Source organism: Chelonoidis abingdonii, chromosome 3, assembly GCF_003597395.2.
Source record: "Chelonoidis abingdonii isolate Lonesome George chromosome 3, CheloAbing_2.0, whole genome shotgun sequence".
In the NCBI taxonomy this organism is placed as follows: domain Eukaryota; kingdom Metazoa; phylum Chordata; order Testudines; family Testudinidae; genus Chelonoidis; species Chelonoidis abingdonii.
Genome location: NC_133771.1, coordinates 152536073 through 152563850, shown reverse-complemented (window position 1 = coordinate 152563850; position 27778 = coordinate 152536073). Strand labels below are relative to the sequence as shown.

The window sequence follows — 27778 nt, the reverse complement described above, 5'->3', positions numbered from 1 at the left end:
ATTATTATAAATTACATAAAATTAATAATTAAAGTTTCAAGTTATATGGATAATTTTATTAAAAATATTGCAGAACTGAAGCTAAATCACAGTAGTTTGACTACTACTACAGAGCACAGACAGTTCCTCATATCACCTTACAATGTTTGATAGGTTTTTTTTATTTGCAGTAAGGATATCTGGTTGTACTATTATTATTTTTAAGAGACAAAAGTTTGCAAAAAAAATTTGCAAGTCAGTCAAAACCTATTTCCAAATATTACCTACTGAAGATAGCAAACAACTTTACTTCAATAAAGTAAATATCATGCTAAGTTACTTTCAATAATGTTTTTTCTTTCCATAATTTCCATTAATATTATCAACATAAACCATTACACAAACAATTTATATAGTATATACAGGAAGTATTTAATGTTATCACAATATTACCTAATTTGATAGTCAAAATTAGTGTGAAAATTTGTTGCTAAGTCCCTAATTCTGCCCTACTTACTCAATGGAGGCAGAATCAGGCTTTTAAGAATCTTAATATTTCATTTTACAAAAGATTAACAGTATATTAGAAAAACACTCCTGACTGGTTAAATTACATACCATTAAAAGCAGTACAGAAGGAGGTGTTACAAAACAGATATAAGGTTAGGGAAGCATTCTGTTTATTTCGTCATTCACAAATTTGATACATTATCTTCCTTCTCCCACACCTTACTCCAATGCTGCAGTTGACAGTTGTTTTGTGTGACTTCAAATTCAGATCTTGTTAAATATGAAATAATTTGATTCCGCAAATAAGCCATTTAATGAATTAATGTCACACAGCATATGTCTTGCTCCACTGGGCAGAGATATAAATGCGAATTTTAATTCAAATGCTTGGGTCTTCAAGTGTTGAAAACCCAATGTACGTCCTTAAACAAGGAGTATATCTGCTACACGCAAGCAATAGATACAAAATATACATGTACACTTTTTTTCCCCAAATTAAATTAGAATTTATAAAATCTCAAACGCCAAATCAAAGAAATCTGGGGCTTTAACATAAAAATACTAATATCTTCATGTCTCAATTATAGAGCCTATTCGGTGAACCATCAGGACTGTTTCATAAATATATACAGAATTTGCTGTGCCAAAAAAGCCAGCTATGTTTAATTGAAAATAAAAATTGCACTTTGAGACCATTACCGATATTTTTTCATATTCCCGTTCAATGTAATATCGTAATCTGGTCCTGGTGCTTATGGCACAGGTATCAAGCTGTATTTTTGCTACACAATCTTATAAAACACAAAGTTCTTATATTAATTCATGAAAATCTAAAGAATCTTAAACCTAGAACTCTGATACAAATCCACATAGCTATAATTGCTTGACTAAATAATATACACAAATGCGTTTAGGTCTTAAAACTTTTCAACAACTGGATATAAAACAGTCACTCCTATTTTCTCCAGCCTCCTTAATCTTATGTTTTACCAGTCTGCATGTGAATAAAATATTGTTTCTGGCCACATCCAACACTTCAGGTCACACTCCAGTGTACAAGGACAAGAAGTAGATGTATAATAAAAAGATTGGATAAATCAGAAGGGGCTTCTTAGTCTTAAATTCTTCTCCGACTAGTAATGAAGCAGCACTGTATGCAGCCCAAAAGACTCCAAACAGCTTAAAAAAAAAAAAAAAAAAAAAAAAAAGGTATAGCGTTAGCTGACAGTACAAGAAAATCTGTCCAGATACCAATACAAAAATCAGTACTTTTTTTTGAAGGTCATTAGGAAAGAAACTTTACATTTTTTCCTGAGTGTTATATTGAGAACATGTAGTATGTTATTTTCTTTGTGTTCAGAGAGATATGCACCATGTTGGTCTCTAAATATTTTCATTCATGGATATTTGAGAGATTTTACCTACATGTATTCGTACTAATAATCTCCAGCTCTTATGTATTGGTTTTCCTCAACAGATCTCAAAGCACTTTACAATGAAGGTCATTATGTGGCATCAGGCATCTGCAAGTGCGCTCATTTGAATTTAAAAGTCTATAGTTACAATAAAGCAAACAGTAAGTGTGCATATTCAGATAGTATAGATCTTTATTCCAGGGGAGCACTATTTAACAATTCTTCATTCTGTTTTAGTCCTCTTCAACTTGAACTTTTTTCATGATTATTATCTGTAATTCTGCTTCTCTAAATGTCATCTTGCAAGATTATTACTCTTGGGACTTGTACCTCCAATGCAAATCATGTGAAAAACTTAAAAATGTGGCCTCCTCAAGCACCTGTAGGCTGGTGACCTTAGTCATTTTACTGAGCATTCTCCTGCCTCAAGTGCTCTGGAACATACTAACCAATTTCTTTCAATAACAGGAAGCAAGAGCTTCCCTTAGCCATAGACATAAAAAGAACATTTAAAAAAAATTCTGTAGATATTAACATCCTAGAGGTAACAGCATGAATGCTCACAAAATTGGGGCTGGGGTGCAGGAGGGGGTAAGGGCTCTGGGGTGGAGCAGGGGAGTGGGGTGCGGGACAGGGTGAAGACTCTGGCTGGGGGTGTGGGCTCTGGGGTGGGGCTGGGGATGAGGGATTGGGATGCAGGAGGGTGCTCTGGGCTGAGATCAAGGGGTTCGGAGGGTGGGAGAGGGAACAGGGCTGGGGCAGGGGGTTGGGGCACAGGGAGAGGCTCAGGGGTGCAGGTTCCAGGCGGTGCTTACCTCAAGCGGCTCCCGGAAGCAGCGGCCACATCCCTCCTCCAACTCCTACACAGAGCTGCAGCCAGGTGGCTCTGTGTGCTGCACGGTCTGCAGGCACCACCTCTGCAGCTCCCATTGGCTGCAGTTCCCACCAAAGGGAGCTGCAGGGGCAGCACTTGGGGCGGGAGCAGCGTGCAGAGCGGAGACCTCTGGCTGCCCCTATGCATAGGATCCAGAGCGGAGCCATGCTGCTGCTTCCGGGAGCCACGTGGAACGGCCTCCAACCCTGCTCCCCAGCTGGAGCACCAGAGCAGGGCAAGCCCCAGACCCCACTACCCAGAAGGAGCTCATAGGCCAGATTAAAATGGCTGGCGGGCTGGATCTAGCCTGCGGGCTGTCGTTTGCCCACCCATGACCAAGAGGGTGAGACTGGGATTTTCAAAGGGTCTGAAGGAAGTTAATGGAAGTTGGGTGCCTATACTATGGCCTCTTTGAAAATCCCAGCCTGAAATCAAGAAAACATCATATCCAGAATCCTCTCACTGTGAAGTGAAGCAGGGTAGATGACTGAGAGAGAATCCTGAAAGATTAACGGTTAAGTTTTCTAAAGGACTTAAGTAACCTTGTACGTAAACAACTTTGGACATCTTACCCTATATCCGTGAATTCTTCCCTGCACATAAGTAGTTTTCCCTTCCCTAAAGATGTCATCTATGGCAGAAGTCTCACTCTTGGAAACTACAAAGCTCCACAGTGTACCAATGGAAAATGAGGCAATAACTACTACAAGAAACCCATATTAGTTATCTTAGAAATGGGATTTAAGAACTCCAGGTACAGGCAAGCTTGGATTCCTCTGCTTTGGATGCACAATCATGTTTGCAAAGTCAAGGCAGGAATGCTTTAAAAAGACTGAACACAAGCAGCAGTGCTTAGTGAATATGCAGAGTGTCACATAGGTAGTTAGAGTGCATGTGCTTGTCACTGACACATCTTGAGGCAAGCAGAATTGGCTGTCTTGCCTCAGACCAAGTGAGCCCTGATACAAACCTCTATCTCAGGCTAACGGGGTCATAGTGTAAAATATAATCAAACACCCATTGTTAGAGCACCGCGTGGATACAAAAATTGTATCTGCATCCAATCCGCAAAAATGATCTGCGGATATAAAGCGGATATCCGTAGATTTGCAGGGTTCTACCCATTGTCCTCAAGCAAGAAGGTTTAGCACACTGGTGTAAAATGAAATCTATGAACTGGAGGGACTATTAAAAGACCTTAGTCTGTTGCAAGCAATATTCCGAAGGATCTGTTCACATAAGTAGTGGAATATGCACATAGCCTCAAAAAGTTCTGTGATTATATGCTCAGGCATGTGACTCCTAAACTGGGACTCTGCGGAGGATGTCAGGAAGGAGAAGAGGTTAGTGACTGGAATTCAGTAAGATATTCATAGCCTTTAGCAAAGGCTGCGATGGTAAAGGCCTGAGCTACATCGCTTGGAATTGTCAGGGAGTGCCTTTGTTGACTGTAATTGGAAAAGAACTGGCTGGAATGTTCCTGCGCACCCTCAGGTTGGAAGATTCTCACTAGTACATACCCTCAAGCCAACATATAGGTGCTTCACAAAGCTAAAATGTCTTAGATACAGGGCTTTGGTCCTGCATTTTTTGCACTGGAAATTCAAGTGAATTGTGCACATATCTGCTTAAAGTTACCATAAGACAATAAAATAATGACCATGTAACTAAAATTTAACTAATGTAACCTTATTTTTAGAATTCTGTATTAATGGACAGGCAAGTAATTCAAAAATGATTAACCTTCTGCATATATAAATTAGTGGTAATTACAGGTAGCAAAACCACAACCACAGTGCAACTGCAGAGTAACTAAAGTGTAATTCAAGGTTTGAGGAAATTAGAGTGGTTACTGGTAGCCAACAGTAAAGATAAACTAACAAAACTGATCAATACAAAAGGAATACAGGACAAAGCTAGTAAGGTTACCTTTTGACTGACAACCCCGCCACCTCCCTGAAATCTGGCAACAGTTGCAAGTAAAGATTCATGCAGTTGTGCTCAGGCTGTATGGCCTTTAAAGAATCACACATAGCTCTGAGACCTCTCAGGGTATGTCTACAGTGCAATCAGACACCCATGGCTGGCCTGTGCCAGCTGACTCAGGCTAAGGGGGGCTGTTTAATTGCAGTGTAGATGTTTGGGCTTGGGCTGCTGACTGAGCCCTGGGACCATCCCACCTCACAGGGTCCTGAGCCCAGGGTCCAGCCAAAGCCCAAACATCTACACTGCAATTAAACAGCCCTGTACCCTAAGCCCCACACACCTGAGTCAACTGGCATGGGTCAGCCACACATTTTTAATTGCAGGGTAGACATACCCTCAGGAAACTTTTGCTATACTAATACAGCTCATTAAAGTTCTCTACTGCCACAGGCCTGGTAGGTAAAGCTGAGCAAATAAAAGATTTTTTTGGTTCACTGACAATTCAAAAATGAAAAATTGTTTTGGTGCAAACCAAAAAAAACCCACCAACACTTTTCGGAACCTTTCAGCAAACTGAAAAGTTGAAAAAAATATTTTGTTTCAATTTTGAGTGTTTAGGTTTAAAAAAAAAAAAAAAGTTTGAAAAGGCTTTTTAAATTGAAAAATCAAAATGTTTCATTTAGGGCTCAGAAATGATTTTTAAACATTGCAATTAATCGCAAAATTAAAAAACAGTTGCGATTAATCAGTTATTATTTAACAATAATAGAATATCAATTCTCTGGAATGGTAGTCAAAGCACAAAGAGGTATACACATATTTAGCGCATCTGGCTTAATAATACCAAAACTGGCTACAACAGAGCCATGCAAACACCTCTTCTCACTTACAGGTGACATTGTAAATAAGAAGTGGGCAGCACTGTCTCCTGCAAATGTAAACAATGTTTATCTGGGCGATTGGCTGAACAAGAAGTAGGAATGACTGAGTGGACTTGTAGGCTCTAAAATTTTACATTGTTTTGTTTTTGAATGCAGTTGTGTGAAAAAAACTAAATAAATAAATCCACATTTGTAAGTTGCACTACAGTACTTGTATGAGGTGAACTGAAAAATACTCTTTATTTTGTTTCTCTTTACAGTGCAAATATTTGTAATAAAAATAATAATACAAAGTGAGCATGGTACACTTTGTATTCTGTTGTAATTGAAATCAATATATTTGAAATGATAGAAAAACATCCAAAATATTTATAAAAAATTTCAGATTGGTATTGTATTATTTGTTAAACAATGTGATTAAAACTGCGATTCATTGTGCCTTTTTTTAACCTAGTTAATGTATTTTGCATTAACCGCTTGAGTTAACGGTGATTAACTGACAGCCCTAGTTTCATTTCAGAAGTGTCAAAATGAAACATTTCTACTTTTCCTGACATTTTTTGGACACAAATTTGGAAAACCAACACAAATTTCTTAAAAGTTTCAGTGTTACCAAATCTGCATTGTGTTGCTAAAAAAAAGTTTTGTTTGAAAAATTTTGCCCAGCTCTACTGGCAGTTGACTTTGGGCTGGTCAGTTTTGGCTTTCTCTGCCTCAATTTTCCATCTTTGTAATGGGGATATCACTACTTACCTTCTGTGTACAAGTGTTTTGAGATTACTACTTCTACTACCAAGAGGTCTCTGAACATGACTGATGTTACCATTCACGTTGCAATAACTAAACATATCATATATTGAATTATAGGGAAGACAGAATGACTTCCTGACCTCTGTTTCTGGACAAGAGGGTCACAAGAATTCAAGCAGTACTTTTAAAATTCTATCACAAGTTACTAAAAAATTATTACTTTGTTCAGGGAAACATAATATTTTGAAGCATAGTGACAAGCAATAAACATTACTGAACTCACTTTTATTAGTGTAGATACAACTTCAAATGATCCAACCACCAAGAGGACAGGTGCTATTACAATGAGTGGAAGTAGAGAATATCCTATCACACCAAGAACTTGCCCATATGCAACCTAAAAATTATAAATCAATTCATAAAGAATAAAAAACATTTCTTCCATCTAGCTCTTAAATTTTGTTAGAGAAAACACTTACATTTTGTCATGATGGAATTAGTAGCTATTCTAGTAAGTGTAGTGTTGAGTACATGCATCTGTCTTGTGGCTCAGAATTAAAGTTATTAAAATGTGCAAAGAGAATTTTTGATATTACTGTCATTAAATGTAAATTCACAGGGTAATATATTTATGCAAATTATAACAATTTGTTACTTCCAGTCTTTTTAATGCCCAGGTTCTTTACTGGTAATGACAGAGTAATGCATTTCTAAAAAGTATTACATAATTACGGCAGCATTTAGAAATTAGTATGGTATGTATGAAATACACAGTCAGATTTCAAATTATCAACTCGATAATGGTCATTAATTCAGAATATCTGCAATTAACCCCCACACAAAAATAACTCTCCCACTGGGATGCCTAAATTAATGACAGAAGTTCATGTTAGCAGCGAAAATTGTAGTAAGGATGGTCTAGAAGTCTAGTAGTATTTCTGATATACTTCTGGTTCTGGCCAGGTTGTAAGTAAATGCGAGCAGTTTAAATAAATGCATGAGAAATTGATCAAGGGTCTGGTTTTGTTTTTTAAATCCAGACTTACATGAACAAATGAGTTTGTTAGAATTTAAGGCAAAGATTTGGACTGGTTCTTATTTTTAATCAAAACTTGTTCACTAGCTAGCAGCTATCTGACTAACTCTAAGAATTTACCTTGAATCTCAATTTCAACAGAGACCAAGGTGTTCCACACTGTGCTATAATTCATGTCTAAATATGGGAGGTCAAGATTTTTGAGAAAGTAACAAAGTGACTTTAAAGTGCCACAAGTTGGGCATCCAAAAACCCAAGTCACTTCTGAATATTTTATATATCAATCACACTTTCACATGCTACTTACTTCTCCTCCAAGAACCCTGGCCAATAAAAAAATTGTCAAGGATCCAAATATCCATATAGTTATAATCCAAGAAACCACCTTAAAAGAGAGAGAGAACAATTAATTCTTATCAATCAATTATTTTTATTATAATTCAGAATTCATTTTGGTTTGATAAGAAAGTCAACTGCAGCAAACCTTGTATTATTCAGTATTACAATGGAATTTAGAAATAAAATTCAGATGTTTTATTATTTATACAATATCTTTTCTGACAAGTTTGCTAGTGTGTTTGTTTGGAATGCTCAAACAAGAAAATATGGTAAAACCAGTATTTTACCCGTAGTGTGGTTATCAGAACAGGAAGGTGTCAGTAAAAATTTTGGAATTAAAAGAACTCTGGCTAAATCTTATTGAATCCACTGATGAGAGGGTTCAACTGAGTCTCAGATTTTATAGGATGGTAACATGTTTTCATTCTACTCTGAAAAACAAAAGGAAATCAATATCTCTTCACATCCAATGAAAACATGCCCAAACAACACTGAGCGGTTGGCTTAAACCAACAAAACAAACAGAAAAATCAATGTTCAGCTTGAATCTCCTTTCTTGGTTGATGAACATCATCTCTAGGGATGACAGAATACTGTGTGTCACCTTAAAACTACAAAATCAAAAGAATAGAGATCTAAGTTATGACTCCTAACTCTTTCTACACCTTGATAGTACTTCTAGTTTAAGCGATAGTCTTCCTCCCAGGTTTCTTCCTCTCCTCAGTTCTTAATATGAATATGAAACTGGCTTAAATTATCATGCAATTCAGGTCCCTAACCTACACTTAAATTAAATCGCAGCCCAGCTGATCTGGAGTGCAGCTGCTAACCAGAATAAGGGAAATATTGCTCTTCCTTTGAAAATAGCGCTTCTACAGTGGGAACCTGCATCCCCAGGACAGCCTCTGCGCTTCAAAGTATGGTTGCATTTAAAACTCATATGCCCTGTAAAAATCAAAAGGGGAAAGTGAAAAGAGCATGAAGCTGGTGTCACTATAGATTTTGTCTCTTCAGCTAAAATTCTGTAATAATTTAAAAAAGAACACATCATAAAACCATTATATTTCACTGTGGAACGAAACAGTGCATACCTGTCTTTCTTTCCCAGCACCCTTCTCTCATCCAAAACAACAAATCACATTAATGTGTCATATGTAAAATTAGTCAATTATACAAATAGAAATAAGCCATTCAAGAGTGAGCGTTCATCAGCTTTTATTGCACACCTTAGAGAGGTTTAAGGAACTCCCTTTCAGGCTCATATCTCAAAATTAATTACCTCGACTAATAGCATACTGTAAACTACACATCCTGGTATGCCTTATTGCTCAGGCTGCGAGTCTGTCACAGAGGTCACAGATTCCATGACTTTGTGACCTCCAGGTCTTCTGCAGTGGCTGGCATGGCTGGCCTCGGAAGCTGCGTGCGCAGCTCTGGCAGCCCCTGGGCCCAGCCGCACCAGACACTGCTCGGGATGTGGGAGGGGGGCTCCGGGATGAGTCAGGGAGCTGGAGTGTAGAAGGGGGTGAGTTCTCTGGGTGGTGCTTCCCAGAAATGGCAACATGCTCTCTCTCAGCTCCTAGGTGGAGGTGTGCCTAGGCAGCTCTGCGCGCTGCCTCCACCTGGAGGCACCACCCCCAAAGCTCCCATTGGCCAGGAACCGCAGCCAAATGGGAGCTGTGGCATGGGTGCTCGGGGTGGGGGCAATACATGGAGCCCTCCTGGCCACACCTCTGCCTAGGACCTGAGGGACGTGTCGCTGCTTCTGGGGAGCCACACAGACCAGGTAGGGAGCCTGCCAGTCATGCAAAACTCCCCACCCCCGAACAGGGCCCTGGGCCACCCCCAAGCACCTGCAGGGGCTCCTGGGCTGCCCCCGGGGCACCCAAGTTTTAGTTAGAGGTATATAGTACAAATCATGGATAAGTCATGGGCTGTGAATTTTTGTTTGCTGCCCGTGACCAGTCCATGACTTTTACTAAAATACCCGTGACTAAAACACCGCCTTACTTATTGCTATATTTAAAGATAGGGTTAAAGGTGTTTACTCATTATTATAAGTGGAGCTTGCAGGGAGGCTTGCTTAGGTGCTACCAAGAGAAGACCTAGGTTCATATCTAAGTTCTGTCACTTTTTAAAGGTTGCAGTGATTAGAAGCACTACGAGGGATGTTATGCTTGGGCAATACTGGAAAAGTGGGAGAAAGGCCAAGCATCTCTATATTATAATTCTTGCTGGCCCATCAAAAGCTGCATCCTCTGAGTTCTGAAGGAATCATAGGAGAAGTCAAGTGACAAGAGACAGAGGTATTAAGAAGACAGAATTTATTCAATTATGGGGGGGGGAGCAAGAGAAGGAAAAGGTATCTGAGAGGACAAAAAAGTACCAGACAGACAGTTATGGCATTATTTGTAACCACAATAAATTCAAGATCTTTATACCAAGGTTTTCTGGTAAAAAGACCAGTAAATAAGTTTTAAATTATCTGAAAAAAAAACTTACTACTATGACTATAATGCAGAAGGTTCAACCAGCAAGTATCTAACTGCCAACTGAATAAGCCACTTTTGAATTAGAATTCTTAGTTACCAACTTATTACTAATATGTCCAGACACAGAGCTAATTCTTCCCCTCTCTAGAAGAGATGTTCTTACTAAAGATGTTTACAAGAGAATGTGCCTGGGTAATGTGGCTGGGTGTGGGGAGTCTTCTAATGGTTTCCTGTCCCCAAACTTTTTTGTGAAGCATGTAGGAAACCCAACTATCTTTTTCACTGTGCAATGCAAACAGATAACAGTGGTGGGGGAACTGAAACATTAGGAAGTTAATAGTGCAATCAATGTAAATTGTATTTGAGAATTAAATTAAAGATGGGAGATGATTTCAGAGGAGGGAATGTGTTCATACAGAAAAACATGGTGGAGACATTCTACTCTATGATTGTGCCCCAACTACAGAAATGTTAAGTGACATTCGCTTTCATCACTGATTCCTACAAGTCCCTTAATTTCAGTCACAATTTACATTTTATTTAACATAGATGGACCAGCATTGTAAAGGTGCCATCTTTTGCTTTAGCACTGCAATGAAATACACCTATTATGTAGGTTTTATGTTTTAGTCATTCCAGTTAGTATACAGCTGAGCATCTGACAGATTGCATATCATTACAAGCCTCCAGAAATCCCACCCTTCCTTCATTTCCATTTCAGAGACAAAACTTGACATTTTTATTCTAATTAACCTTAGAGATGTAGTTCAAAGAACATTTAGTATAGTATTACAAAGTTTTTTAATATGCAGAAGGACACCCATGAAAGAAATATATTTGGAACTAGATGTTCCATTCTTCTCACTATACTCACGGCAAGGGGAGAAGAGGCTTTCCACCTGTCTATAAATATGACAGACTGTTTAGCATTCAAGTCACAATATTTAAAGTTCTCTTTAGAGAAAAGGTTTATACCTACCTTGAACTGTCCATATAATGAAACCATGGAGAAGAAGAGGACAACTGCCAGAGGGCCCCAAAAATCAGGGTTATCTCTCACTACCTGTCTATTAAACCCAAGAGATGGCACAGGCATCAACACGCATCGAATTTTGTAGTAAATATCCTTCAGATCAATGTCCAGTTCCTCCCTACAATTGTAAAACAAAAGCTTTACTACATATTTTGGTACTGGAACAGTTTGTGTAAAGAGAATAATTCATCTGTGAGAGCAGGTTAATTAAGCAGTGAGTCTGTAGTTTGTTCATTATCAGCATGTTTTCAGATGCAGTGACACAAAAGACATGGAATACTTCCAAGATATACCAGCAGCATAAAATGAAATCTCAACAGCCTACTGAGATAAAAATTATTTTTACCATTTAAATATTTCTTCAAGAAACCCTTGTTAAATTTCTAACAACTTTATTCAACATTAATGCAATTTTATCATTAACTATATTGAAATAAATACTGTGGTTGGGAACACAAAAGAAGGGTAAAATACCCTACAGTCTGAATTAAAGCAAAGCCTCTGTCCTCCAACATCTAGGCACATGTATGCCATATTCATCTGTCACGGTTTTTTTATTGTCATGCTATTTTAAAGATTATATACATTGAAATATGCAACCACATATAAATAAATGTAATGTGTGTAGTCCAACTAAAGATAATACATGCTCCCAACAGGGAACAAAAGCGTAGGATTCATTAATCCTCAAAATGTTTAAAAAAAAGCATACCAATAAGCTGAAGTTGATGGTCTTTTAATTAAAGGAAAGGTAATTGATTCAACTGGGTAGTTTCCCCCAGGACAGTTTATGCCAATAGTTCAACTGGCTGGTTTCCAGCATGAGTAAACAGCAATAACTAAGGGTTGATCAAACCAGTAAAATATGTTCTATCAGCAGATCTTGCTGTTCTCCAACCTCCCTCCTCCACTTAAAGGCTACAAATTAGTCTTAAAACGAACAGGGATGGCATGCTATATCTGATCCTCTATTGGTGTAAGGTCATCGATGGACTCTAGTGCAAGTTAGGACTGCCCTTGCGCAGTTGGAACTAGGCCGCTCTGAAGGAGCTTCAAGAGATTTCCTACAGCTGCCCATCTGAGCATAGGTCTGAAAGTACAGAATCAGGACCACTATATTAGAAGGCACAGATCTGGGTTCAATTCCCAGCTCTGCCACTGGTTTGCTGGGTGACCTTGGGCATATCCCTCTCCATGCTGTGCCTCAACTTCCACCTCTATAAAATGAGGGTAATGATACTGGCCTCCTTTGTAAAGGACTTTGAGTTCTACAGATGAAAATCACTACAGAACTGCTAAATTAGAATAAGTTATTGCCTGATTTTTGTCCCGTGATGCTCAGTTACAGTGTACTCTGGAAATAAGAGGGTTTTTGTTGTATAGCCTTCTCTCAGAAAAGCTGGACCATGAGTTAAGTCCAGTGAAAACAGGCAGCTACATTGTCTCCCCAGACAGGGAATATTCTTTATTAAGTCTATTGAAGTTATTTTTGTATATGCAAGTCTTAGGGCAGTTTATCTCCTTCTGTTATAGCAAGGTATTTTTACTGAACTTTGCCACAACGTTTTTAGCACCTTCCACTGTCTAAGGACAGGAGCATGCATTTTTCTCCATCCATCCTAAAGTCAGCAACTATTCCTTTTACATTTCATTCTGAAGGTCACGTGATATAATCATTTAAATTCTGGAGTTAAATACATAGACCCACCACTCAGTAAGTTCCATCGTGTATATGCATTTGTCTGTTGCCTGATGTTGACTTTTCTCTCATTCAAGAGGGTGCTGTCATTGCAGGTGAGCCATGAGTAAGGCCATCCCTCAATAAAGACAGGTTTATCCTATGAAGTCTGACCTTGACTCAATTGAACAGAATCAGTGCTGGCTCTCAGGCAGCCTGCCATGTTTTAAATCCATAGAAGCATTAAGGTTAGGAGCTTTGTCCTCCAATTGTGAGGTGTAATAAACATTAAGAAATCACAGATCACCTTCTGGTGCACAGACTTGGCCTTTATAGTGTACAGTCTTATGTGACAGAGAGCACCTGTGCTTTGTCACCCCCAATGTAGCAGTCTAGCTCTCTAGGAAAAGAGATGAAACAAAAAGGTTGGCGTGTGACTTATCATATGCAAAGATATTTGGGGTTCACTACTCTAGGAGATGCAGATTGAGTTTTAATGTCTCCAGAAATATCTATTGTCTCCCAGCACTTTCTGTTTGAGGATCTCCAAGTACTTAACAAAAAATAGCAAGTATTATCCTTGTTTTGCAGAGAGAAAACTGCAGCACTGATATTAAGTGTATTGCCAAGACCACACAGCAAATTAGTGGTAGAACTAGGAATAGAACCAAAATCACTTGCTTCAAAGTGCACTATCCATTAGATCACAAAGCCCAACCATAGCTCTTTACACAGGGGGAAGGATGGGTTTATCAGCATTATGGTACGTTTTGGCTTTAAACAGACTGTGTGCCTTTGATGTAATGTGAAAGGATGTGGGAAAAGAGCTGTACTTCATTTATAATACTTTTAAAACTGAATTTCAGTGAAACAGCCTTGATCTGAAAAATCCAAGTATACAAGACTACAGTGCAGGAATTTTTTTTCTCTAGCATTTAGAAGCCCTGATGAAGTCAATTTATATCAGAGGAGTTAAACCCTAATTAAACCCAAAATCTTTGTCCATTTAATTCAAGACTACGGTGATGACTACCACTATTTCCAATACCTTTATTTCAGATAGTAACTGCTAGCGTTCACTTGATATTTTGTAAGTCAGTGTTGTAGATTGTTTAACAAAGCTAAACAAACTCATCTTAATAGCAGCACAACAGAGGAGGATAGAAAGAACATGATCTAAGGGCTTGTCTACACTACAAAATTAAGTTGACTTAATTCAGGTCATCCTACACAGTCATTGCAGTAATTCAATTGGCTGTTGGTGTCCACACTACCCTCCTCCTGCTAGTGAAGCATGTCCTCACCAGGAACACTTGCATCAACTGAAGTGGGGCATTGTGGGGCACTGATAGCTGAATGTGGGGCACTGATAGCCACATGGGGCTCACAGCTGGAGCCCCTCATCTGCCTCGGGGTGAAAGCCCCAGCTGTGAGCCTTGCTGCAGGCTCAATTTCACAGCACAGAGCCTACCAGCAGTGAAATTGACATTCTTGGCAATTTCACACTGCTATAGTCTCTGCTCAGAGCAGCCACACTCTGACAGCTCTGGGAGCCTCATGGATAGCTGGGAGCCCAGGCTCTCGGTGCCCGTAGCTGGGTTTGGAGTGGGAGCCCAGGCAGCAGCCTGCTGGGAGCAGGTAGCCAGAAGTCTGGGGGGCAGCCAGGTTCTAGGTGGAGCCCCACACCCACCCAGGGATTACAGCCCAAGCTGTAAGTCTGGCTCAGGGTTCACAGCAAGGAACTTAACAGAGACTTTCTTGTCAATTTCACAAATCCAGCAGAATTGACAAGAATTGTAGCCATCAGCTGATGTAAGTAATGGAGCATCTACAGTAACAGTGTTGCCTAACTACACCAACATAAGCCCTGTGCCTCTCGTGGAGGTGAAATTATGATGTCAGCGTAGTACGGCATTTACATCAGCAAGAGCAAGGCTGCAGTGTAGATACTGACACAGATCAACATAAGGCAGCTTATGTTGACCTAACTGTGTAGTATAGACCAAGCCTAAGATCTGATTTTTTGTTAATCATTAAAAGAACAAAAGTTTAAAAGAAGCAGTGAGAAAACAACCTTTTGTGGTACTCTATATGAGCCAAGGCCAGTTATCAAGTTTTACCTCATCCTTTCCTCCTTCCCCTAAAGCAAGGCAAGTAACATGTTTCAGCTGCTTCTTCCCCACAACACAAAAATAAAACCTGAATAAAGATAATGATGTACAATGTTACAAATACGACAGACTTGAGCCATTTATCACCATGGAATCCTAGTCACAGCAAAAAGACTAACTGCTCACCAACATTCAGGAAAACAACCAAAAATAAAAGTTATTAACCAGAAAATAAAGATAGATATCAAAAGAGCAATTTTGACATACAGAAGTGGCTTGTTATCTTCTGGATCATCATCTTCTACTTCCAGAAGCCAGCCATATCCTCTCTGTCTCAAAAATGTTGTTGCAGTAGATTCTTTGATGAACTCTCCCCCTCCTCCTCCAAGATTTAGCTTAACATCTGGAGATGCTATAGAGCCACTAAGATCTTGCAACAAAAAGGAGAGAAAGACATGTTTATATCTTCACAAAAGCCAGTTTGAACTGCTACTCCTATTTTTTCAGTATTCCAGTAGGTCTACCCTACACAGATTAATACCAAGAAATATTTAAAGTTATAGAATAAAATTGTACACGATAAGAGATGCATAATTTGAAAGTGACAAAATATTTTATATAGACAGAAAATGTTGAGAAAAACTATTCAATTATTGATCTAGAGCCAAAACTGTCCAACTTCAGCGTCTAAAGTTACCCCATTCATTTAGATGTCTAACTGTAGACATTATGGTTTGACAGTTTTGGACTTACTCACTGATGTTAGTTAAATGACATTACTATCATATGCCACAATAGTAGCAATTTGCTTAGTACTTCAAGTGCACTAAACGCAACCTATTTGCATTCCAGCACCTTTCTATTCCACCCCCTTTTTCCCTTGTATGCGTGACTGGTTACAACAGGAAAACCTTTTGTAGACACATTTCAATTTTTAACCTGGATTTTACACATCTCCATAGCCCCTGCTTTTATTTATTCAGAGCTAGCATCAAGAGAGATTCTCAGACTTCTCTGACATAGAATGATCTAGTCCTGGCACAACACTGAAAGAAACAATAAGGAGCAAAGCAAGGAAACGTTCCGTCTGTTTAGGTATACATACCACAAAAGGCAAACTAAAATGTATTGGCATGTTTCACTTGCTTCGCAATGAAGTACAGAAAAACTAGAATGACATAGAGCAGGAGTCGGCAACCTTTCAGAAGTGGTGTGCCAAGTCTTCATTTATTCACACTAATTTAAGGTTTCGCGTGCCGGTAATACATTTTAATGTTTTTAGAAGGTCTCTTTCTATAAGTCTATAATATATAACTAAACTATTGTTGTATGTAAAGTAAACAAGGCTTTTAAAAATGTTTAAGCTTCACTTAAAATCAAATTAAAATGCAGAGCCCCCCTGGACTGGTGGCCAGGACCCAGGCAGTGTGAGTGCCACTGAAAATTAGCTCGTGTGCCGCCTTCGATACCCGTGCCATAGGTTGCCTACCCCTGACATAGAGTAACAGAGTAATAACTGAAAACAGAACAAAGGCAAGGAAGAAGTAGGAAATTATGGGAAAGGTAACAAAAGAAGGGATGCCATTCTAGGCTGCATTTTGTGTTAAAAAGTTAGAGAATACCCTGTGGAGAAGTACCAATCTTCCAAGAACACAGAGTCTCAATCACTATTTGTTATTAGAAAAAGCACAACTTTTGTAGAAAGCTTGTGCTGAGTACACTGGTGCAGAACCTTGCAAGAAAGAACTCTGATCTCATTTTGTTGGCTTCAACCCCTTTGTTTCACACGTTCTCTTTAATGAAACTCCATTTGCCTCCATTTCCCTGCTCCCACCTTCCTGCCTTATCCATACCATCCCTTCCCCATGAAATTCTCTCTATATACACACTTGTTCATCAAGAAACCAATCTCTCAGCAGTCAAATCTACCTGAAAGGCACTTCTGCAATGCCCAGGAGTAGAATCTAAACCAAATCAAGTTGTTCAAAACAAAAAACAAAAACGATTTAAAGTATTTCTATTGCCAGGTGTCCTTCCCCTCCTTTTGTCAGATTGTGACATCTTTTGTATAGAAACTCTTCTTTTTGAGAGCTTTACAGCAGTAAGCATAGTTGGCACAGAGTATAGATAGATCACAGTGGCATTTCTGCAAATATTTACAATATGGAACCTGGAAGCACCTCCAGTCTTTAAGAATATTCCCCGGCCAATGCTAGGGGAAAAGTCATTTTTCTCTGTTTATGTGGGCTTTTCACACAGCAAAAGAAAGATGGCGGGAAGCAGGAAATGTAGGAAAAGTGTCTATGAACCATATAATTGACAGCAAACCTGGGTATAGACATAGTGTCTAGGGATTTTTTTAAGTTTGACAATGTCTATTGTTGTTATATTTTTATGTGAACGATATAGGGTAAGAGACTATGCAAATACACTAAAAAAAGTCAGGATGCAACCTATAATGATGGTATAACGACTCAGTCTATTCTGTTTGTATGCATAAAGTTTTCACTTAATGCTCAATGTTAAGACCAATTTAGAATTCTGCCTTAAACTCAATTAGCTAAACGATTCACTCTTGGAACTTAAAAGTTTTCCCTGTGTCTGCTTGTAGCAGGGTGGCTACCTGCTCCAGTCCTTACAGTGTTAAAACCAGCCCTAGAACAGCCCAGCCTGAATAGGAAGCAGGCTCAGCTGGGGCCATGCCCCAATCAGGGCCCAGCTGGCCCTATAAAGGCTTGAGTCAGGAGCTCATGCAAACAAACAGTCTCTTCTGTGTTTAGAGAGAGAAGGGCCTGGTTGCAGGGAGCTTAATTAAGTGCCTAGAGTGGAGCGGGGCTGGGGAAAGGCCAAGGGAGCTGGGGAGCTCTGGCCTAGGAAAGCCCCAGGCTGCAACCCTAGGGTAAGGCCAACAGGGCACTTGAGTTGCAGGAGGCAGCCCATGGGTAGGCAATGCAGAGGCAGCAGGTCCAGACCCCCGCCCCCCCATGCCTGTGATGAGTGGCTGATACACTGCAGTCTGCCCCAGGGAATGGGGGCTAAGTGGTGACTGGTAGTAGCCAAGACTGAGGTGGGGATAGGAGGTGGGGGTTCCCCAGGAGGGGAGACCCTGAGATTGGGGGTTACTGCCAGAGGGGCAGCACCCCAGAGAAAGGGGCACTAGGGTCCTGGTAGGGAGATGGGGCCAGCAATAACATGGATCATGGGCCTGCAGAGGGCACTCTGATGGCTGGAGAGCTAATTCCTGAGACAACCAGCAGGAGGTGCTGCAGGGGTGAGTCCCACCTTGTTAAACGGCTGTTCAGCCATTTTCAAATTGCAAAAGGAAATATTTACTGGTTTGTAATTTTGTTTTTGGTAATATCACTGTGAGCCAGGAAGCCTCCCTAATGCCAGCTGGCAGAGGACATACCATACCAGAACTCTCATCACACCTGACACACTTATTGCCCCAACCCACTGTTATAATCTGTATCTAAAAGGTGTCATGTTAGGTGCCATATGCAAACTGATGACATGCTGTTCATTAATATTATGTGATGTATATGTGTTTGGAAATATGTTCTTAGAAGGTGTATGGCAACCATAAGCCCAGCCTGTCTTAGACAAAGGAATGTTGTTTCACCTGTCTTACTATGTTTCCACTGTAAACTGAGCCGGGTAATATGTCAGAAGACAAAGAAAAGTACACCTACTTAGACAGTACACACAGTCCTCAAACTAAATGAGGAGGGGGGGCCACAATGATCACAATAGGAATGAAGCCTGCTCCACCACAAAGCCTTCCTGGCTCTGGCATCAAAGACAACAGACTTTTTGAAAAATACAAGCAGAAACAAAACGCCATTTAGGCATCCATCGCTAGGCGGGCAAAAGGGCCCAGAGCTCCTGAAATCTGAGACAGGTAGATCCTTCAATCAAAGAGGCGGAAGTCTTTGGGAACTGACTATACATAAGAAACTTATTTCGACAGAAATAACTTTGCTGAAGTTAATTTTAGTCACTAGAAAGTGTGGGGTTTTTTGTTTCACTTCTAACATTTCCTATCTCTTTCACTTACTTGAAATCACAACTTTATGTTCTTTGTTAATAAACTTATTCTTGTTTTTATTACAAAACCATCTCAATGTTGTGTATTAACAGGTTACTGTGTGTTTGTCTCTTTGGAAGCAGGAAACTTAACTTTCTCCGAGGGTCCAGTGAGAGGGTCTAGATGCAGAAAAAGACATCTCTAGGAAACCTGAGAGCTGGGGTTCACTGACTGTCATCTGTAAGGCAATGTGTGGACTGGCAGAGTCTTGACGGTTGCCGGCAAGGCAGACAAGCTGGAGTGCTCACAGGAAACTGACACACAGTTTTGAGGGTGACCTGAGCAAGATGTCACACTCACCTGTGCAGGACTTTTATTCTCAGTTTTCAGCAATTTAGAACTAGTCTGACAGAACTCACCGAGCTCTTGACAGCAACAGCTTGAGCAGTAGAGGGGTGCACATGCAAGCAAGGCCCCCTATTCAGTATCATTTCTGAAGCAGAAATGGACTGGGAGAGGCATTTGGAAGTTTAACTGAAAATTGTCCCTGGACTGGCATCTGGAGAGTGCCTCAGAGGTTGTCCCCATCCATCATTGGCAATTTTTAAATTGAGATTGTATGTTTTTATGCTCTAAGATTTATTTTGGGGAAGTTCTATAAGCTGTAGCATACCAAAAGTCAGACTAGATTATCACACTGGTCCCTTCTGACCTCTGAATCTTTTAATCCATTACCACAAGCACTCTTGTATTGCATACAGATGTTTGGTTCCAGGAGGATATCATTATCTACAAAGTTTGTCTCATGGAGAGGTATACTTTGTATTATGTATATAGTTGTTGCCATCAAACCCAACATTTGTACAGCATAACAAGCGGTCACCTGCTTAACACTTCTACCAGACTGGTAAGGTTTTGGATCCTGTCTTAGATCAGGAAGACTTATGGCCAAACGCTATTTAGTAGGACTATTTTATAGCAGTTGTCTGTTACTGACCAGCTGTGACTTTGAATAGTTCATCAAGAATCCTACATGCCTGATCACCTAGTCCTACTGAACCATGTTCAGGACATATGTTAGAAAGGACCTGAGGCCACACGGAATCAAAAGCTACCAGCCTACCTCCAAGGAAGTCCTGCAGTTACTGGTAATGGTATGATGCTATGGAACCTTTCAAAAACTTGTTTGTGGTGCCTCACTGAGGCAGAGCATCCTGTGTAAGTGGTACTGAGCTCTTTTGCAGACAGTCAAATTGAAAGCTGGCTTTCAAAGCAGAATCTTTTCTGCTCCTGTTTTGAAGCAGCAATACAATGGATGGGGCGCTTGTATCCTTTGCTCACTGAAAGGAGGCATCCTCTAAAAGAAATAAGTCAAAGACAAGGAAGATAGACAAACAAAGGAGTGGAAAAACAGCATAGTTCTTACACCAGACAGCAATTTTTGCCAGTGAGACTACATCTACATTGGGGAAAACTTGTAACTAATTTTTCTGCACAAGTTGGCTCCATCAATAGATGCGCTGGTGTGGACATGATGCAGGTATTGAAACCACCTGTGTTGTGTAATCCTATTTAAAACTTTTACTACTTTGTCATACTAATAGTGACACTGACACACACAGCTTTTTGTAATCCTGCAGGTTCTTTTAGCTAGAGATTAAGAATGGCCATATTGGGTCAGACCAATGGTCCATGTAGCCCAGTTCTGTCATCCAACAGTGGTCAATTCCAGATGGCTTAAAGGGAATGAACAGAACATGGCAATCAAGTGATCCATCCTCTATCCAGTCCCAGCATCTGGAAGTCAGATGCTTAGGGACACCCAGAACATGGGGCTGTGTCCCTAATCACCTTGGCTAATAGCCATTGATGAACTTATCCTCCATGAACTCACTTAATTGTTTTGAACCCAGTATACTTTTGGCCTTAACAACATCTCCCAGCAACAAGTTCCACAGGTTGACTGGATTATGTGAAGTAGTACTTCTTTTTTAAAAATAAAACAAAACTGCCACCTGTTTTATTTCATTGGGCAACCCCTGATTCATGTGTCATGTGAAGGGGTTAACAGCACTTCCTCATTCACTTTCTCTGCACCATTCATGCTTTTATGGACCTCTGTCATAAGCCCTCCCCCCCACCTCTTTTTTTAAAGCTAAACAGTCCTAGTCTTTAGTCTCTTCTCAGATGGAAACTGTTCCATATCTTTAAATCATTTTTGTTGCCCTTCTCTGAACCTTTTCCATTTCTAATGTATCTTTTTTGAGTTAGGGTGAGCAGAACTGCATGCAGTATTCAAGGTGTGGGTGTATCATGGATCTGTATAACAGAAGTATATTTACTGTCTTATTATCTATCCCTTTCCTAATGGTTCCAAACATTGTTAATCTTTGACTGCCACTGCACATTGAACAGGTATTTTCAGAAAATCATATACAAAGACTCCAAGATCTGAGTGGTAACAGCTAATGTAGACCATGGTTTTGTACACTGCCATATTCATTACTGAGCATTTATCAACACAGAATTTCAGCTCCCATTCGTGAGAAACTCTTCAGTCTGATTTGGACTTAACTATCTCAAATAATTTCGTATCATCTTCAAACTCTGCCACTTAACTGTTTTACCCCTTTTTCCAAATCATTTATGAATATGTAGAACAGCAATAGTGGTGTCCAAGGATCTGTACTGGGACCATTTACTTCTGTCCATTTTGAAGAATGATCCTATCCTTTGTTTCCTGTATTTAATCAGTTACTGATCAATGAGAGAATCTTCCCTCTTATCCTATGACTGCTTACTTTGCTTAAGAACCTTTAGTGAAGTCTAAGTACACTCTGTGAACTGTCACCCTTGTTCACTCCCTCAAAGAATGCTAACAGAGTGATGAGGCATGCTTTACCATTACAAAAGTTGTGTTCATCTACATGTTTGATAAATCTGTTCTTTACTATAGTTGCAACCAATTTGCGTGGTCTGGCAGTTACGCTTACAGGCCTGTAATTGGCAGAATTGGCTCTGATGCCTTTTTAAAAAGCTGGCATCACATTAGCTATCCTTCTGTCGTCCAATACAGAAGCTGATTTAAGTGATAGGTTACATACCACAGTTAATTAGTACTCCTGCAATTTCATACAGGAGTTCCTTCAGAACTCTTGGGTGAATACCATCTGATCCAGTGGATTATTATGGTTTAATTTATCAATTTGTTCCAAACTCCTCTATGGATACCTCAATTTAGGTCAGTCCCTCAGATCTGTCACCAAAAAAGAATGACTCTAGTCTGAGAATCTCCTTCACATCCTCTGTGACTAAGACAGATGCAAAGACTTAATATAGCCTCTCCTAATCCTGGGGGACTTCTGTGCCAAAAGTTAAAAATTCTGTGCACAATTTTAAAATTTTGCATATTTTATTTGTCAGAACAATATCATGCCAGTTTGAATTATTTTGGTAATTCACTTCAACATACCTATCAGCAAATGTCTGTAATACTACAGCCAACAACAAAAAAAAATTCAGGAAATGTTTGAGAGAAAATTCTGTATTATGTGTAATAAGGAATATAAGTAACTTAAACTACGACACAGCAAATAACCTCATAATAACTATTCAGCATTCCTAAACATATAGGCAGAGCTACTGTTAGTTTCTCAACTAGAGTTTGCAACATAAGTGTACCTGGATTAAGGCAGTACAGAAAGAACCCAACAACAAATAGTGGCTCCTTGGCGCTCATTGAACAAGACATTGTGGAAATAGTTCAGAAACATTTTATGTTAGCATAAGTTACACTTTTGCATACAGAAGTCAGAAACACTAGCACTGTAATTTAGAGAAGATTTATATGTAAAATGATGCATGAGGGGGGTGCACATTCAAAACAGGCCATGAATGTCAAAACAACAGGCATACACTAGAGCTTTAAATTAAAAAACACAGTAAAAATGAAAGAGCCACCGTGGCTTGGCTTAACCATCTAAAAGACGCAGTGAGATAAAGGCACCTTGTAAAAAGTAGAAGTCAGATCCTAGTGAGGTAAATAGAAAGGAGCATAAACGCTGCCAAATTAAGTGTAAAAATGTAATAAGAAAAGCCAAAAAGGAGTTTGAAGAACAGCTAGCCAAAAACTCAAAAGGTAACAACAAAAAGTTTAAATATATCAGAAGCAGGAAGGCTGCTAAACAACCAGTGGGGCCCTGGACAATAGAGACAAAGCACTTAAAGACACAGTCATTGCGGAGAAACTAAATGAATTCTTTGCTTCAGTCTTCACAGCTGAAGATGTTAAGGAGATTCCCAAACCTGAGCCATCCTTTGTAGGTGACAAATCTGAGGAGTTGTCACAGATTGAAGTGTCACTAGGAGGTTTTGGAATTAATTGATAAACTTAACAGTAACCAGTCACGGGGACCACATGGCATTCACCCAAGAGTTCTGAAAGAACCCAAATGTGAAATTGCCCAACTATGGTTTGTAACCTGTCCTTTAAATCAGCTTCTGTACCCAATGACTGGAAGATAGCTAATGTAACACCAATATTCAAAAAGGGCTCTAGAGGTGTTCCTAGCAATTACAGACCAGTAAGTCTAATATCAGTACCGGGCAAATTAGTTGAAATGATAGTAAAGAATAAAATCTTCAGACACATAGAAGAACACTAATTGTTGGGCAAAAGTCAACATGGTTTCTGTAAAGGGAAATCATGTCTTACTAATCTATTAGAGTTCTTTGAAAGGTGTCAAACAAACATGTGGACAGTGTACTTAGATTTCCAGAAAGTCTTTGGCAAAGTCTCTCACCAAAGGCTCTTATGTAAATTAAGCTGTCATGGGATAAGAGGGAAGGTCCTTTCATGGATTGAGAACTGGTTAAAAGACAGAACAAAGGTTAGGAATAAATGGTACATTTTCAGAATGGAGAGGAGTAACTAGTGGTGTTCCCCAAGGGTCAGTCCTAGGACCAGTCCTATTCAACTTATTCATAAATGGTTTGGAGAAAGGGGTAAACAGTGAGGTGGCAAAGTCTGCAGATGATACTAAGCTGCTCAAGATAGTTAAAACCAAAGCAGACTGTGAAGAACTTCAAAAAGATCTCACAAAACAGCAAATGAAATTTCATGTGGATAAATGTAAAGTAATGCACATTAGAAAAAATAACCAACTGTACATATAATATGATGGGGGCTAATTTAACTACAACTAATCAGGAAAGAGATCTTGAAGTCAATGTGCATAGTTCTCTGAAGACTTCCACATAGTGTGCAGTGGCAGTCAAAAAAAAAGCAAACAATGTTAGGAATCGTTCAATAAGGGTTAGAGAATAAGATGGAGAATATCTTATTGCCTTTATATAAATCCATGGTACGCCTACATCTTGAATACTGTGTACAGATGTGGTCTTACATCAAAAAAGAGATCCTGGCATTACAAAAGGTTCAGAGAAGGGCAACTAAAAAGAATAGGGGTTTGGAATGGGTCCCATATCAGAAATTAAAGAGGCTAGGACTTTTCAGCTTGGAAAAGAGGAGACTAAGGGGGGATATGGTAGAGGTATACAAAATCATGAGTGGTGTGGAGAAAGTAAATAAGAAAGTTATTTACTTGTTCCCATAATATAAGAACTATGGGCCACCAAATGAAATTAATGGGCAGCAGGTTTAAAACAAAGGGAAGTTCTTCACACAGCACCCAGTCAACCTGTGGAACTCCCTGCCTGAGGAGGTTGTGAAAACTAGGACTAAAGTGTTTAAAAGAGAACTAGATAAATTCATGGAGGTTAAGTCCATTAATGACTATCAGCCAGGATGCATAAGGAATGGTGTCCCTAGCCTCTGTCTGTCAGACGGTGGAGATGGATGGCAGGAGAGAGATCACTTGATCATTACCTGTTAGGTTCATTCCCTTTGGGATACCTGACATTGGTCACTGTCAGTAGACATGATATGGGGCTGGATGGACCTTTGGTCTGAACCAGTATGGCCACTCTTATATTATTTTATACTCAGCAAGCTAAATAATGAGGCTTTCTATAAAATGAGTTTTTTTTTAAAAATTAAATTTATATATAAAAATACACCCTTAGGTGCCTGATTTTTAAATGGTGCAAAACAGTCCATTTTAGAATTACAGTTCTGCTCAGACTGGCTAGTTTAAACAAATTCTTAACAGAAAAATACTGAGTGTTTATAATAAAGCAGATATATTTTTCTAAATGAATAGTCAGTAGATCACCACATTAGAGAGAGGTGTATTTGATCCTTAGCACAAGGTAGGGCAAGAATGTAAGCAGGCTTATCTTGGTGTCCATCTCAACATCAGAAAGGGGTGGGAAAACTTTACATGACTCCCTTTCTTCTCCAGGAATCAGCAAGTATACACTCTGGAGACGAGCAAGAATTGCACGTACGAGAAAAGAATCAAAACAGTGAGATCTAATAATAGAAAGCAAGAAATGAAGCAACACCACTTAATGTCCCCAGCTGATTCCCAGGTGTCCTAGATTAGAAAAGCATTGGGAGTATAAGCTCTAACACAGCAGTGGGGTGCATAAGTCATTGGTTGCATAGAGGTGGGGGATCAGCCTGCAGCCCCCCTCACCTCTCCTGCATATGGACTTGGTGGCAAGGCTGCACCCAACCCTGACACGGTGTAAGGGTCTGACCCACCCCATCCCTGCTTCAGAAACATCCCAGCATCCTGCCCCTCTGCACTGGGCACAGCACAATAGCAAGCAAGAGGGACAGAGTCTTGCATGCACACGTGGGCCGTCCTAATGTAGTGATTTACTTCTTCCCTGTCTGCTCCTGATGCCTGAACAGATGCACTCGCTTGGGACCGCTGTCTGGGATGGATGCATAACACTCCACTCATGGCTTCCCTTCGCCTCTCCATCAGAATCAATTATTCTTTGGGGAAAACAAACAAAATCTGCAGAGGACATTCATTTTGCACTTGTGCAGAGGCATAGAATTCCCACTGGAATATTCTCCATGATGGTCTTGTTTTCCTTGAGTAGTCCTTTACCACCTCACTCATCAAGTAGTGCCACTGATTGTCTGGCAGGCTATATCTGATGTTCCTAAAACAATTTTTGAGTCTTTTGCTAGTTACACTTCAAGTTCTTGTTTGGCTTAATTCTACTTTTACACTTGACTCACCACAGTTTATGTTCATTAATAAATGAATAAGCACACTCCCTTTAGTCTTTAGTTTTCTGGTAGATTTCCATGCTGGTTCTAGTTTCAGGATGGGCTATCTGTAAATCCTGAATTATGTCTGCATACACGTGCTCTCAGAGCCACCAGTTATGCAATGATCATTCATACTCTAGGGTAGATATTGCTGGGGGGAGGGGGGGATGCAGCTGCTACTCGGACTGCAGGCGGCATAATACTGCTTTATTAAACACGAATGCATATCTTGAGAGGAAGACAGCATTCTCCCGAGGCACATTTTGATACATTACAGCCACTCACGCAGTACTGTCAGCCTATTCGCCACACTATAATGTAGTGTGTTGGCCGCACAATACTCGCTTTCGGATACCTACAGCTCAGCGCCAGGCAATGGGGGGGGGGGACGACCCCACCAGCCTCCTCAATCAAAAGCGATGTGTCACGCGCGGCGAGCTGGATAGCTGGCCGCTGCCTGAGAAGGAGACAGCCACAGGCAGCCTGCTTGACCACGTAGGACTGAGCCGGAGCCGGGCGGCGCGCGACAGCTGGGATTTCGCAGGGAGTTCGTTTTTACGTTTCATTCCGTCCCAACACTAAGTCGCCCAGATGAAGAGACGCTGCCGAGTCCCCCACAAGCCACCGACACCCAAGTCGTAACGGGGCAGGGGGCCACCTCTACCCCAAAGAGGGAGGCGCCCGCGGGCGGGAGCCGCGAATCTCCTCAGCCCGCTCTCACCTTCCGCCTCGGCGAGAGGACGAGGTGAAGTCGCCGTTGCTGGGCGCGTAGAGGGGCGGCTGCGGGGCCCGGGGGCTGCATCGCCGTCTCCGCTGCGGGGCGGCGAAGGCGCACCGAGAGGAAGGCGCGGGCCTCCGGCCTCCCCAGTCTCACTCGCGGCAGCGGCCGACGCAGCACTCTGACGCGGACCTCTGTGACAGGAAACAATGCCACTGCCACGATTGGCTGGTTGTAAGGCCCGTCTGTTGGTGCCCAAGCGCCCCTGTATCATAGGTCTCGCGCTGCATTTTGGCGTGACTCAGTGCACTGAGTGTAAAAAACCTTCTGATGTGGAAACACGACGGGGGGAAGAGAAAATAACTCGTGCGGGGCCGAGTTTGTTCAGTTACACCCATCCACATACACTCTGTTTGTTTCTTCATAGAACACGCCGGTGCTTGCAACCTGTCCCTAACCAGTCACTGCTGCCCCAAGCACACCTCTGCCAGTGCACTGCCTTCCCACCCACTCTCATTCATCATCACACTCCATGTTATCTCGCCATCACCTCACCTTACTCCCGCGCCCATACTCCCTTTCCTGTGCCCACAGGCTGCCTCACACTCTGCAAGGCCCCACGTTCTCAGCCATTCCAATCACCCTACTGCAGATCTGGGCCAGGATAAACAGGTTGATTCTGCTTATGGTTGCAGAGTAATCAGAAGAATGAGCCAAGCCAGTCAATGCCAACCTTCCTAGTCTGCAAACTCTGCAAATATTGTTAAGACACTACCTTCTCCATTCATCTCATTCATAGCCCATTGGATTTTCATAC

At 40.6% G+C, this 27778-nt stretch overlaps 1 protein-coding gene across 1 annotated transcript; it reads right to left on the bottom strand.

Annotated features, from left to right (window-relative positions):
* Window positions 1-34: 34 nt before the first annotated feature.
* On the bottom strand, window positions 35-27235 carry YIPF4 (Yip1 domain family member 4). Its single transcript, XM_032790788.1, has 6 exons — window positions 26965-27235; window positions 15292-15454; window positions 11182-11353; window positions 7679-7756; window positions 6619-6732; window positions 35-1668 (listed from the first exon to the last, which is right to left on the bottom strand). Exons 1-6 carry the CDS (start codon window positions 27233-27235, stop codon window positions 1531-1533), a joined length of 936 nt encoding a protein of 311 aa, XP_032646679.1. The 3' UTR covers window positions 35-1530.
* Between the last annotated feature and the right edge of the window lie 543 nt (window positions 27236-27778).